Source organism: Acyrthosiphon pisum, chromosome A1, assembly GCF_005508785.2.
Source record: "Acyrthosiphon pisum isolate AL4f chromosome A1, pea_aphid_22Mar2018_4r6ur, whole genome shotgun sequence".
NCBI classification, from domain to species: Eukaryota; Metazoa; Arthropoda; class Insecta; order Hemiptera; family Aphididae; genus Acyrthosiphon; species Acyrthosiphon pisum.
The window spans coordinates 101,177,871-101,192,854 of record NC_042494.1 but is presented as its reverse complement, the minus strand read 5'-3'; the positions used below and the strand labels follow the sequence as shown (position 1 = coordinate 101,192,854).

The window sequence follows — 14,984 nt, the reverse complement described above, 5'->3', positions numbered from 1 at the left end:
CAGTGATGCATAAATATTGTACATCGTCGCTGTACTCAAAGCGTGGGTGGGTGTCTACAGGTGTGTATATATATTATTACACGCGTGTCGGTGGGACCGGAAAAACCTGATAACGAACACTGCACTGACCCATTTGTTCTTTAACCGCGTGCACTGGTGCAGTGTGCACCAATGCAGGCGTACGGAGCAAAGGCCATTGGCTATATATAATACACAATCAGGTTCCTCTTCCTCTACACACACACATAATACATATATTTACCCGCGTAAGTAGACGCTACTCGTCGTCGTAGCGTATAATATATATATTATATAGATACCATATAAATAGTCGGTAGTAGCGTCGGGACCTGTTATTGAAATCAAGTTATATTATATCTTTGACGTATAGCTAGTTACTATTGTAGTACTGCTATTATTATTATACGAGCGCCACTTCATTCATAAAAATCGAAACCGCCTCCGACGATGTTGTGCCGTGCCATGGTGCGATATCCAATCCAGTTCTCCATGCAACATCTCACCACACAGCTTCAGCTGTATAGTAAAGATAATATAATATTATGTATACAGAAGGTGTACCCGTTACACTAGTCTCACGCCGCCGCCGCCGCATACTAAATCAATTTTTATATATTTATCTATAGGTATACAATTTTTTTTTTAATTATTCACGTCATGTGCATTGGCTGTACAATTAATTTATTATCAATATTATTTGTTATGTGTGGTTTGTGTGTGTTTTGCTGTTGGTGAGAACTTGGAAGATTACTGTAATTTACCAGAGCTGCGAGAGGAGTTTGCATCGTTAAGGATAAACTTAAATGACTTGGCGCGGTGCCAAAAAGAAACGAAAAAAAAAAAATACGAAAAGTGAATTTTATTATACTGAATTAAATTCCACACCACGCACTTGTTTAAATGTATACATTCCGTTCGTTTATATATTTCTGTTAATTTTATTATTTTGTTTTTCGTAAATAAATTGCATATTATACTTATAACATTATGAAACTAATCCTAAATTGCAATAATTTATATAATGATAATTTTATTTATTTTTACAGACACGAAAAACAGTGCCGGCCTGGTGGGATGCATCGAAGAAGTATCACACAACGCCATCGCCATTTATTGGAACCCTCTGGAGAGTCCGGCAAAGGTAAGTTTCATGATATTGTTTTTGATACACACACGCGTACGAGACGCATACACAAGTACATCGTACATATATAGGAGACAATAATTAAAGAGTAACGAGAACAATTTTATCTGTTTTTTAACCTGTCGTCCGAATTCCTAACCGTCTACGCATTTAATGACCGGTATTTTTTTCTTCTAAGGAAATCGCGCCGCGTATTTATCTTTTAATAATGGTAATTAATATCTACATCACGTAGTAGCCGCGGAGAAGTGAAACGAAAAGAGATTATTTTATATTATATATATAATATAATATATTGCTGAACTCCCGGCTTGTGCTAGTCTCAATATCTATGAGAGAGAAAAAAACAAATCGCCTTAGGGCCGTTTGTGTGTGTGCTAAACGAGGTTAAAAAACCCATTCGGAGATGCCACACGGCGAGCGATTTTGAAATCGAAATTTACACACAATAATCCGGATTACCCGCGGCTTCCAGGTCCAATCAAATATAATCACACGGTGTATTATAAATTATAATATATGCACAAGTTTTTTTTTTATTAAATATAAATAATATAATTTTTTTTCTTTCTATTTCAGATCAACGTCGCCGTGCAATGTCTGAGTACGGATTTCAGCAGCCAAAAAGGCGTAAAGGTGAGTTTCTGTATATTTTATTACTCAACGCACGCGAGAGCGTTCCCCTTTTTCGAAACGATAATAAAATTAAACAAAAAAATAAACTATTAAAAACGAACTCACGCTGTTTTCATCTCTCTACGGGGGCGGTGGGGAACGTCTTAATTGGAGTCTCGGTTTCTTTTTATGCTCGGTCCATTGGACCCCTCGGCCCGAACGAAATACACTGGTTAAAAAATGCGATTACTATAGGTATATTTTATATTGTTATATTCTTAAATCCGTACCTACTTAAATAGATATCGCGTATAACCAAGGTCAACTGTGATTTTAAGAAAAATAATTAGCGTTTCAAACTGATCACCGTTTTAAATAATAAAACAAAATGAAATACCAAATAATATATTTATGGTATGAACAGAGCTGCGGTGATGTAGATATAACTTACTATACAAGCACAAAATCGCATATGCTAATACAAAACTCGACAGGTAATCTTGAATAATAAATTAACAATTACATACTATTATTATACAATTACACCTCAGATAAATAAGAAGAGCAAAATAGAACAAACCGATGAAACCAATTTGCTTGGTGCATATGTGCACGCCATATTATTATAGGTTTATATTTATTAATAAAATATAATAAATATAAATGAGTATAGTAATTATTATTTTCTCTCGAATAAACGCTCTGCTCACGGGATTTGCTTTTGCGTCTATCTCGATTTAATTATTGCACAGTCACTACTACCTTGGGCTAATTGGAACGGTATTCGATCTGTGTATCGCGAAAACAACTACACATTACTATTAAACGGAATATTCTTATAAATTACAAGTAGGTAGGTAGGTAGGTACGCCTGCAATGTTCACGTATATAATGGTGATTGACATGGGTTTTCGCAATTAATTGAATTATTATTGGCCAACAATAAAATACTTATGATAATATGTATATAATATTATTATACCTACGATTTCGAATTTGTTTTCAGGGTTTGCCGCTGCACCTGCAAATCGACACCTACGAAGAACCGAGAGACGGACCTGTGTACCACAGGGGATATTGTCAAATCAAAGTTTTCTGTGATAAGGTAAGATTAATGAGATATTAAATCATATTTTTTTCTTAAATCGTTTATTCTATATGTACGGGGCTGGTCATTTTAGTGGTGGTTAATCTAACGGGAGAGATATAAAAAAAATTATGTAGGTATGCATAATTTTTGCACCGCCATTTCGAATAATGTAATTTATTAATATATACATATATATATATACGACTCGGATACGTACGCCGCCACATGCTTTATGGTCGAACACGATGGCAATTATACGACACGTATATGTTTATGTTTACAAATACAAGCTGCGTATAATAATATAAGAATACCTATAATGTATATTATAATAAGGTTGTGTGTGTGTGTGTTTGTGTGTAATGTACTCGCATATATAGTATGTATGGCATCACACGTAGAAAACTATGCGCCTTGTCTATTAAAACAGCGCTGAAGAGGTCATTTATTTTTTCGTCCCCCAAAAACTCTTCGCTGGTATCTTACCGGTAGATCAGACATGGACGACGACGCAGCTGGAAGGTATATGTGTGTCTTTTTATACACGTATAATATATTTCTTAATTTTTTTTTCCTAGTCGTATACATGTACAAATGGTCAGAGGCTTCTAATTTACTGCACGCATCTCTTCTACGTGTGTGTATAAATATATACGAACGCTGCAGTCGGACCACCGAAATTAACAACCTCCGTGTAACGTGTTCTTGTTTTCTAATATTTTGTCCGAAAAAAAAAACATACCATGTTCTTTCAATCTCGTCGGGATTTCTATATAGGCAAACATTGCTCGAACTCGTACGAGGAGTGCTGCCGAGCTGGCTGATAACACCACCACCCGCTCGGCCGTGTCGTGTCTTGATTCCATGTGAGTTGTGACCCCCGCAGACAGACAAAGGATGTATTTAAAACGCTATATAATATATTTATTCGATTCCCGCGGGGTATTAACGTTCGTATATAATGGAAAATAATAATAATAATAATAATAATAATAATAAAAACTAAGAAATAAAAGACTGTGTTTCGAGAGATTCCAAAGTCAGATTTGAAACAGTACCCCGAGACAGCGCAAGTGTGTACGGTGTTTTTGTTTTTGAAGTTCAAGGCGGTCACCGGAGAGGAGAAATAATCGCCTGGACAGCTCATTGTACAGATCGCGCGCGCGTGTGTCCAAAGTATAATATTATAATATTATGTATATAAATAAGATACCTACGAGTGATTGTCGCAAATGCTCGCTCGTGCCCGTACCAGCGCGAACTATATATCGACCAAAGAACTACCGATGCAGCGTTTCTGCCGTACGAACGATACCTGCTAGCTGATAACATCACTATATTAAATATTATATTATATCTTAAATAATAAAGTATATTATATTGTGCGTGTAAGTGAGATCGAACGCGCGTAGATTATTAGTTATTACGCGAGATTCTGTGCATCGATCCGTCGAAAATAATTTACGAAAATAACAACGAGCTATTAAACCGATATTAGGTTTTCCGATTCCACGTCCGTTTATTATTATATATTCGTGTAGATTAGAGATATAATGTTATTTTTTCATCGGTTGCCTAATGAATTTTCTCTACATTTCGTAAGCGCGCCATAGGTTTTTTTTTTATCGACCGACGCATTAGAATAAAATAATAAATAAAACTCGGACTGCACATTATTCATCGAGATAGCATGTTATAAATAATAGGATTCTCCAGGAAGCATTAGCTCCAATAAAAGTCATTAAAATTTAGTTGTTAAGCCATAAAACTAACAGTGGACGCATGTCGAAAGTGTCGGCAGCGGCGTCATACGAATTTTGGTTTGATTTTTTATGTATATACAATACAGGCAAACAGCATCGACGTGCGTGCTTGCATGTACCCAGTGCGTGTCCTATTGGAATTCGGTCTCACATTTATCTTGGATCTTCTATAATAATACTATATTATGCACGCGTATAGATCACACGTCACACTTGCGCAATAATACCTGATATTAAAATGTCCGTGTTTTCTCGTTGGTCGAATTTCAAGATTATTTGTCGATCACCGCAACGCCGATGTTTGGTGGTGCCGATGAATGTACGACGTCATTAATAACGATTTAATAATATAATATAATATAATAAAGTATCAAAAGAGCCGATAGCAGCCTTGAATTCAGTTTTAAATTTATACGAGTGAGCCAGCTCGGCTGCGCAGATATATAGCTTTTAATGAATCCTATATATATACAACAATATATTATATATTAGGACGTCCCATATAGTTACGTAAAAGTGTGACGGTGCGCGAGAACATAATATTTTTTTTAATTAGATCGAAATGGGAAAAATAAATAAAAATGTCAGGACATCGTCGTCGTTCAATAGCCACGAGAATGGTTTCGTCCAGCCTTAATTTTAAGTTAATGTCCATCGGTGCGACGCGGCAATGATATTTTGAGGAGGCGATTTTTGACGAGTTCTGTGTAGGTTGCGTGGGGGGAGGGGGCTATAGAAACATATATTTATTATAATATTATAATCGTAGGTACACGATGTATACGCGAGAACAGAAAGATTGAACGAAAAAAGCCGTTATCGGTCGTCGTATAACATATATGTGCATTGGTACCTATATTATAAATGTATGTGTGTATAATTTTTTTTTTAATTACTACACGAGAAAAATATTATTTACACATACTCCCGAGTATAGACGTAACTAATAGTAGAGGTATACCTATTATACATATATAATATTATAATGTAGTGAAAACATAAATAGCATGTTATTTATCGATGTTGAAAAAAATAAAAATAAAATAAAGTTCAATTTATAATTGTGAGCTGCAGTTAAGATACTGTGTTGTACGCAGCAACGGCCGTATAACCTGCGCGACTAATAAATTTGAACGCATGACAGGGTATAATATTTTCAAATCGCCTTCTTATGTAGGTACCTATACATAATGCTATTATACATATGTACGTATATAATAATATACAATACGTTCTCGCTGCTTCATTCGCCCGGGTACAAAGATACTTATAACATGTATATACCATATTATACATATTATATTATATATTTTCACGTGTGTGTGTGTGTAGAGAAAACAAATCATAAATTATGATATTCATGTTACGCCATCAGAGTTTTCCTTGTGCGACAGTACCTCCATGTGTAAAAAAAAAACTTTCCCGATTAATAAAATTATACTATACATCCGTTTGTTAGAAGAAAAAAAACCGCATAAATTGAATGGTGAAAAAAATTCGTTTAATTACGGTTTTATTGATTTACTGGCGTACACCGGCCGGCCGACAGTTTATGATTTACTGACCGTGGAGAGAAAAAAAATAGTAGGTATATATTATTATATAATCGTTTAAATTACCCGGCGGTGTACTCGGAACGTGTAATCTTTTTTTATTTGAGGATTTATAACGCCTGGACCCGCCGAGGTTCCCAGAATATATAATAATAAATGCCATTATAACGCATTAATAATAATAAAAATTGTAGGTACCTATATACATATATGGCGTGCGTGTACGATGTATAATATATATTATAGTATGGGAAATTACCGGGTTCGCGACAAATTAATGACGGCACAAATTTCGGCGATTCCGAAATGTTACTGTCTAATATTATAATTGGACAATCCAACAAATCGTATATCACGTTATAAAATTTTATTATGTGCGTTTTTTTGTGCTTTCTTTTATTAATGACCGTTTCCATTTGGTTTTTAGGGAGCCGAAAGGAAGACCAGAGACGAAGAGCGGAGGGCGGCCAAACGGAAAATGACTGCCACGGGTCGCAAGAAGATCGACGAACTCTATCATCCACCGTGCGAGCGATCCGAATTCTATTCGATGAGTGACCTCAACAAACCGCCAGTGCTGTTCTCACCCGCCGAGGACATCGACAAGGTGAATATTTTAAATACGTTGTTATTATTATGTCTTAAACAAGCTCAAAATTATAATTTTTCGCCTAAACCCCGTGAAATAGTTCATTTTGGTACAATTAACTTAACATAGACGGTACTATATGATTTTGTACAACCGTGTACTACGATGACTAACAGCGTTACTATAGCATGTGCTACACACCTACACCTTTAAAACCATAGAATACGGTATTTTAAATTCGTTAAATATAATATTAACGATACGTTTCTGGTCGTTTCAGCTGACATCGATGGAACTCCAGGGATTCTACGGGCACGACACAGACACGTCCAGTCTGTCGAACGGTGAACCCGGTTCAATGAAGCATTCGTCGCCTTTCCTACTGCACTCTGGCGTGGCCAACAAGCCAGCTGGCACGACGACCACGCAGACGCTCAAGTTCCACAATCACTTCCCACCGGATACGCACAAGTGAGTTTAATGACGAACATTACGATCAATACTTCCTAATTATTTGTATAACATATTAAAAATAAAAATAGCAATATATTATTAGAATCCCTAAGGCATGTGTATAATAATATATAAAATAGTGTATAAAAATGGATGAAGCTGGTCAACTGAATAAACCAAGACACATGGTTTTTGGGGCGATCAAAGATATAATATTCACATTTGGTATTGTACCAATAGTTCCATCCGTTGCTATACACTAAGTCAGGGCTCGAGGCTTAAACATTTGCGTGTTTGTTCGGAAAATAAATAGGGACAATATGATTTCGATACAAATTTGTTTTGCTACGTGTGGATTTCAAATTTCAAAAAGTGTAGTGTTTATTTTCATTTTTTTTTCTATTAATAACATGTAAATATTTTATAAATTTTTTGATATTTTGATTAATTTATTAGATAAATCAAAAGAACAAACCAATTTCTTATTATTTGGTGTGATGTAAAAATGATTAAGTGCGTATTTAATAAATAATTTTAAAGCTTCTTATGGCGCATTAAGTATCGAACCTTGGTACTATTTTATGATATTATCATACACATTTATTATAAAATATTATCTATATGATCAATTAAAACCTCCCCGTTTGCTGCAGTGGTACTTTATATTGCCGCCGTTTTTATTGTTTTTTTCATTTTTTATTTTAACTATATTATATATTATACTCCTGCGAACGTTTGGTTGCGTATTCATTTATATATATGAGACATGTTTTTTACACATCAGCGTGTCTTATTACAACAGCGAGAAGAAAGAAGTGCTGGACCAGAGTGGACTGACCACGGACGGTACGGTGTTCTCGAGTCCGCCCAACAAGCGAACGAAGCTACAGGTGCCGCCCATCAACGAGCGAGTGATGTTGTACGTGCGGCAAGAGGCCGAGGACGTGTACACGCCCCTGCACGTCATACCGCCGACGACCCAGGGACTATTGAATGCTGTAAGCTCAGACTTCATTTATTATTGAAGTACTTATTGACAAACAAGTATAAATTCTCTATTATTTTTTTTTTAATATATATTTATATATTATACACTATACACGTGTATTATTATATAATCGTTTTAAATTTTAATTACATTTTTTAATCGAGAAAATATCCGTGCTGCTTTTGGATGATATTATTCTGTGCTCATCGCAATCGCCGCGCCTCCTTCCGTAGTTTTCCCGTTGCCCGCCCGACCCCTTTTCGACTTATTCCTCTCCAACGATGATGGCGTTGTTGTACGCTGTTATTCCCGCTGCACCTGTTTTTGGTACAATGTTCTCTCATCCAACGCAACTCATCACGATACGTTATCGTCTAACAAAACAATTTTCGCTTTCTTATACCTCTTATTTCACGATTTTTACTGTATAATATTATACCCATTTATCAATACTGCATCATGATGTTATTTTCCAAAACACTCGCGCGTCCCCTCGTATATAATGCAACACCCCAGAGGCAGATTATCCGTCCGATAAACATGATAAAAATAATGATAATGATAATACTATTTCTACAATTTATTATAGCAGAAAATTCCATTATTCTTTCCATGTAACACTGCCACACTGGACTCTCTGTATGTATTCATTGCGCTCAACACACAGTTCACCATCTCCCACCACGCAACTGCTAAACACATAATATTTTGTCACTAAAAAACGATAACGATCCTATTTTCTTTTTTCTTATATTATATTCGTGAAGCTTTATTAGACTTATCATCTATCTATCTATATATATTATATTATTATATACTTTATTTCTTACAAACCGAAAATTTAATCACGCTTTATTTTATTATTCGTTAAATTATTTTCAAAACATTGTATTCAAAAACACCTATATTCAATATATTAACCATCTAATTATTATTTTTAATCACTATTTCACAAAATCATGGTGTGTTTTTAAAGCTGTAGGTGGTGTTTATCCTTTGGAGTAGTCAAACGTTTTTGTTAAAACCACCACTTTATAAACTATAGTGCTTAAATATACACATTTTGTTCTCGATCATTTTTGTGCAAAATGTTTTGGTCAAAATCTCGCACCGGACTCTAAACACAATAACCATTACTTCTAGAGCATTAAAATAACCATAATGATAATATTATATTCTCATGATATATTGTCAAATTGCTTGTTTTTTTTTTAATGCAGCATGGCTTATTCTCGGATATTTTCACCTTCTCTCTGGTAAGTGGTACATCTTTTTATCTCTTAAGTATGTTCTTACCCGCTTTGCATGGCTACTAACATAATTTTCCAGTGATCCCTTTTCGTCCAAACTGTCACGATTATTTTTATATACTTTACAAATTTAAACTTTCAAATCAAAATATAACTTAAAATTGAATAATAAAAAAAAATACTAGAGATGTTTGTCCGTTTTTACTTTTTACTTTTACTTTTTTTTTAACTTAGGAGTATATACATACTCCGTGTTAATTTTTATTTCCCATTATTTTTCCAGATTGAGGCTAAGTACAAAATTTCTGCTTCCAGCATTAGTAACATGTATCGAAAAAAACAAAAAAGGGTAAGTGGAAACGTTTGATTTTTTTTTATAAGTTCTATTTAAATGCTTTTCCAATTTTTAAGATACTGGGTCAAAGTTGACAGACAAATTTGCTTTCCTGAAAATACATTTTATAATTTAACAATTCATAACAACACCGCTTTAGCAACTAATTTACTTTCGAGTTCATAAACCTCTTGTTTACCTATATTATGTGATAATAACCAAATTTATAAAATAATATACTGAAAAATGAGTATGTAGAAGAGGTTCCTCAGAGAAGAACCTATAGGTGAAGCTTTAGATACTCAGTTTTTGAAATGTTCAGACTAATGTTCAAAAAATTCCTCCAAGTTAATTGGCTAACTAATTAAGATAAATTTCTGTGAATGCTCATATTATACAAGTATTCATCATATAATTGCGTTCAAATGCCAAATTAAACACATATGTTATTATTATAATTTATAACACCTAACCGATATTTGATACAAATATTAAGCATAATATTAGTTTTAAAAACTTGATGATTTTCCCTTGTTTTAATAATAATTTTTTTTTTATAGGATTACGGCCAAAATTGATAATGATATGCTGAAATATTATTGTAATGAAGATTCATTTCTATTGGAAGTCAGACACGCTGAAGAAAATGAGAACATGCTTGATGTTATACTGATTGAAATTATGGATCGTTAATGGTCCAATCAAATTGTTTTTAAAATGAAAAAAAAACTTAAAAATTCCTATCAATTTACCAAGCTATGCTCATTTCTTTACTCAACAACATATTTTGTTTAAGAAATATGTGAAATTATTCAAGTCGATATGTTAATATTATATAGTTTTAAAATAGTGATTAGATCTTAATAGGACAGTGTACATAATTATAATATTATAGACTATGTTAACTTTTAATTTCCATATGAACATCCGTGACGTTCTATTTATTGTACTTAAGTGTTAGATTGATGACACTATTAAACGACAAAAGTTCTAAAATTTGTGCACGCCTTATGCTCAGTCAATTTAATTTTAAGTTGTTTAATGAAACAGTATTTTAGAGATTTATGTAATTGGTCTAATAAATTAAGATTATAATACATAGGTAAATACTTTTATTTGTATAAATATATTTTTATTAAGTAGTGATTACTATTTTGCAAGCATCAAAATTGAATTTAATGTGATACAAGAGAATGGTTATAAACTTATTTAACTTTTGAATTGTATTATAGCATTATATATTTATATTTGATCAATTATGATTTACAAATTTTGACTGTAAAGTATTCAAGACAAACTCTTTTGCTCAATTTTTATTTGAGTAACAATTTAGTATTAAATCATCATGACAATACATTTTATCAATATTGTTTAATCGTTTATATTTTTGCTCATCAAACGTTGTCAATGGTATATCTTTTTGTTTTGTTTTTTTTTTTTTTTTTATCGAGGGACGAGGATACTATTATTATTATAAGTAAACGTAGATCAAAACATATTTGCCATGTTACTTCGAAATTTATATTTTCAAAACGTTTTTTTGTACTTATCTTTTTTTTTGTAAATACATTTATTTTTAATTATTACGAAATAAAATATATTAATGTAGAGTTAATTAGTTTTATGTACTTAAAAGTATTATGTTTTGTTTTTTATTTATCTATTGTAATTATAAGTTCAAGTTAATTCGTGTTATATTTTAATTTTACCCAAATTTATATCAAATAATTATGTTAAATGTAAATAATATAAAATGTAACGTAAAACATTCCAGTTAACTTTGAATTGTTGCTCTATTTATTAGTAAAACGATATATTTCTTGCCATTTATGTTTAATTTTATTATTTTCAATCAATACAAAATGTATCTATCTTGAGATCTGTTAAGTAATAATGTAAAGTGGTCTAAACATCTAAAATTGCCAAAATTAGTATCATTTATAGTAACTTTGATCTCATGTTGCTGGTTGTTCAATATAAGACGTTTTTTTTTATCAAAATTAATTTTTTAAAGTATTAAAGTATTTAGTAAGTATTGAATTAAATTAAGGCTAAACCCAGCACGCATGACAATTTTTTGTGCAATTTTTAAGCTACAAACATTTTCATTAACCAATAAAAATTATTAATAAATGTAGCCCAGATAGAGTGCCATTTTTATTTATTTTTTTATACCGAATGATTATATGACTTTGAAAGACACATATGTTGCCACTTATTAAACCCACACAGTTTATTATTGTAATAATCATACTATTTATTTTTATTTTTATTTTTTTTTGTCAATACTGCCAATACTAAATAGTAATTGAATAACATGTTTATTATTGTCTAATGTCTTAACCATATGATTGTCAGAAATATATATATAATATATGTTTATATATATATTTACGATATAATTATAATATATTTGTATGTTCAAGTATTTGTCGCCTTTTATGGTCAATAAAATGGCATTTTTGCAATACTTTTGAAATTATAATTTTAGTTTTGAATTTATGTCAAAATTATTTGTCGTTATGTTAAACATTGTATGTTGATTGCAAAATTTTAGTTTAAAGACCAATTATTCTTTGGTATTTTATAAATAATATATATATTTATATAATTCATTTGAATTATTTATTTATCCCCACACTCATAATGGTACTGTGCTGTAAATTGCAACTACTGTTGGTAATTTTTTCCCCCTAAATTAATTTATCTACAATACAATATCTTGACAGTCATAAGTAATAGTTTTTTCTGTAGCTGATTTATACCAATAGAATAATATGCAACAAAATTTGTAAAGAGATATTAATATGATGAAAAAATATTTTATGATAAAATATTAGATGGAGATGAATAAAATATTTGTTTTAATTTTTGTCTGCCCTTTTTACAAATACTGCTATATTTATTTATTGCAAGAGTATTTTTAAATGACTTGAAACAGTGTTGAGACATTTTGACTTTTAGCAACCTCTAAATGTATTTAAATAGGTACAGTGAATAGAATATATTATAATTAAGTCATCGTATGTTTTCATTTTATTTATAGTACTGATAAATCTGATTTGACCAGAAAAGTTTTATTATCTAGAATTTCTAGGGATAGGTACCTAACTAAAATGAAAACAGTTTAATAATTATTTGAATATATTTTTTAAAATTATAACTTTTTAGTAAAGTAGGTACCACCACTGATTATGAATACCTACTTAATTATTACTTAAACTTAATTATTCATAATCAATGGTACTATTTACTGCCTAAATTTTTTTCTCATCTTAACCTTTTACATGTTCATTGGAACTTGGAAGTTCATTCTATATCTAAATTAAACTATTAAAGTTCATAAAAATATTTATAAAATTCAACTACCTACTCAATAACGTCTTCCAAATATTAGCATTTTAACATTGAAAGAGCCTGTACCCCAATTAATTTAATATTCATCGTAATATAATTACAACTTTTGTAAATTAAAAAAAGCTACGAAAACTCATCACTTTATAAAATTGTATTAATAAGAAAATTAAATTCACGATATAAATTAATATGTTAAGTGCCTATTACCTAGCGGCTAGCAGTCTAGCACCTACCCATGTATATTGTACATTTTAAATTTAATATGTTTATTAATATTGTGTATTGTGTTAATAATAAAAAAAATATATTACCTATTCGGCTGCTCATATGATATTGATAAATAATCTATATTTAATATAATTTTTAATTTCGCAAAGTATGACGGATGGCCAAAGATTTATTCACTTTAACTTTTAAGTAGGCTGTGAAAAAAAAATATCATTTTGGTATAAGGGCAGAAAATTATTTGCTTGTACCCACTAATGGGCAATGACCAATATTATATACCAATTGGCAATTTACGGTACTATAGAAATATATATGTAGGCAGGAGTTAAAGAGGGGGGGGGGTGACCTGGGGTGGTTATAAAGAGTTCCCTTTAACAAATTAGGATTAAAATTATTCTGTGTTAAAAGTGAATTGAGTATTAAAATAATAATAATCTATACTAATATATAAAGCTGTAGTGTTTGTTTGTTTGAACGCGCTAATCTCAGGAACTACTGGTTCGAATTGAAAAATTATTTTTTTGTTGGATAGTTCATTCATTGAGGAAGGCTATATTATAACATCACTCGACGACCAATTAATAGAAGCCTGGGGAAGTGCTCAAACAGGGATTTTGAGATTTACGATGGAAATATTTGTTTATAAATGGTTGCGCTATTGGCTAATCGGGCAGATCAGGTACAAGCATGCATCAAATCGAATTTTCCCACATTGCCTACCAGGGTGGCTGAATTGCACTTACTGCAGTTAGTTACACCAAATATGAGTTGAACAATCACAATTTTTTTAAGAGTGGTCATTTTTACGGGCCATGAAGTGCACAGGATCAGCTAGTATAGGTAGTATAAAATATAATTAATAGTATTTAAAATTTAAAATTTAAATACAACATAATATATTTAAAAGCACACAGTATAAATTCTAAATATAATATACAATTATTACCCAAAAACGTTTAACACCTGCACACATATAATTTCCGACCGGGTAATATAATTTACAATGTACAGTTTACACAATTCTAAGTCATTGTAAAACAATGTTTTTTTTTTTTTTTTAAATATATAATTATTGTAATTTTTTTCGTTTTAACTTTTTGAATGACGGGGTACATTTTTAATTTAATATTTCGAAGCAGAATATTTGAATGAGAATTCCAATAAAATACATATTTTACTACTGTCATTTCAAAATTCATTTACTCCAAAAAAATATTGATATTTAAAAGAATAAACTATTTGACTTGTTTACCATCAAACATTTAATTAACAAGTTGGCTATTTTGAAATATCCCAAAATAAAATTGTATACATGCAATTGAAAATTGTTTATTTTCTGTATAAAAAAAATTAAAATTAAAATTATTAAAATTACACTGTACTATTGTAGCGCAAGAGTCTGTAAATTATATATGTAAAAACAATATTAAACACTGATTAGAACAAAAAAGATCTCATTTGTCATGCCATTCTATTAAACGCCTTGTATATACCATATAGTAATATTGCTCTATAAGTTGAATACTTACCAGCTACCTATACACCATAAATGTATACACCAACGAGCGATATCTAAGTAATATACACACCACAGAGTAC

The 14,984-nt window shown here is 31.3% G+C and overlaps 1 protein-coding gene across 7 annotated transcripts in view; it reads left to right on the top strand.

Moving 5' to 3' along the window:
- Positions 1 to 12,190, top strand: part of LOC100164591 (protein grainyhead) — a 104,969-nt gene extending 92,779 nt beyond the window's left edge. The window contains exons 8-16 of one of the 7 annotated variants that reach the window (XM_029487916.1): positions 1,068 to 1,162; positions 1,745 to 1,801; positions 2,787 to 2,885; positions 6,614 to 6,793; positions 7,056 to 7,246; positions 8,013 to 8,226; positions 9,437 to 9,472; positions 9,750 to 9,815; positions 10,361 to 12,190. In XM_029487916.1, coding sequence (XP_029343776.1) covers positions 1,068 to 1,162; positions 1,745 to 1,801; positions 2,787 to 2,885; positions 6,614 to 6,793; positions 7,056 to 7,246; positions 8,013 to 8,226; positions 9,437 to 9,472; positions 9,750 to 9,815; positions 10,361 to 10,378 — 956 coding nt within the window. In that variant the 3' untranslated portion in view covers positions 10,379 to 12,190. Of the gene's footprint in view, positions 1 to 1,067; positions 1,163 to 1,744; positions 1,802 to 2,786; positions 2,886 to 6,613; positions 6,794 to 7,055; positions 7,247 to 8,012; positions 8,273 to 9,436; positions 9,473 to 9,749; positions 9,816 to 10,360 lie in introns of those variants that run through there. The other 6 variants (XR_003839114.1, XM_029487917.1, XM_029487921.1 and 3 more) reach the window with 6 other exon arrangements.
- The last annotated feature ends 2,794 nt before the right edge of the window (positions 12,191 to 14,984 follow it).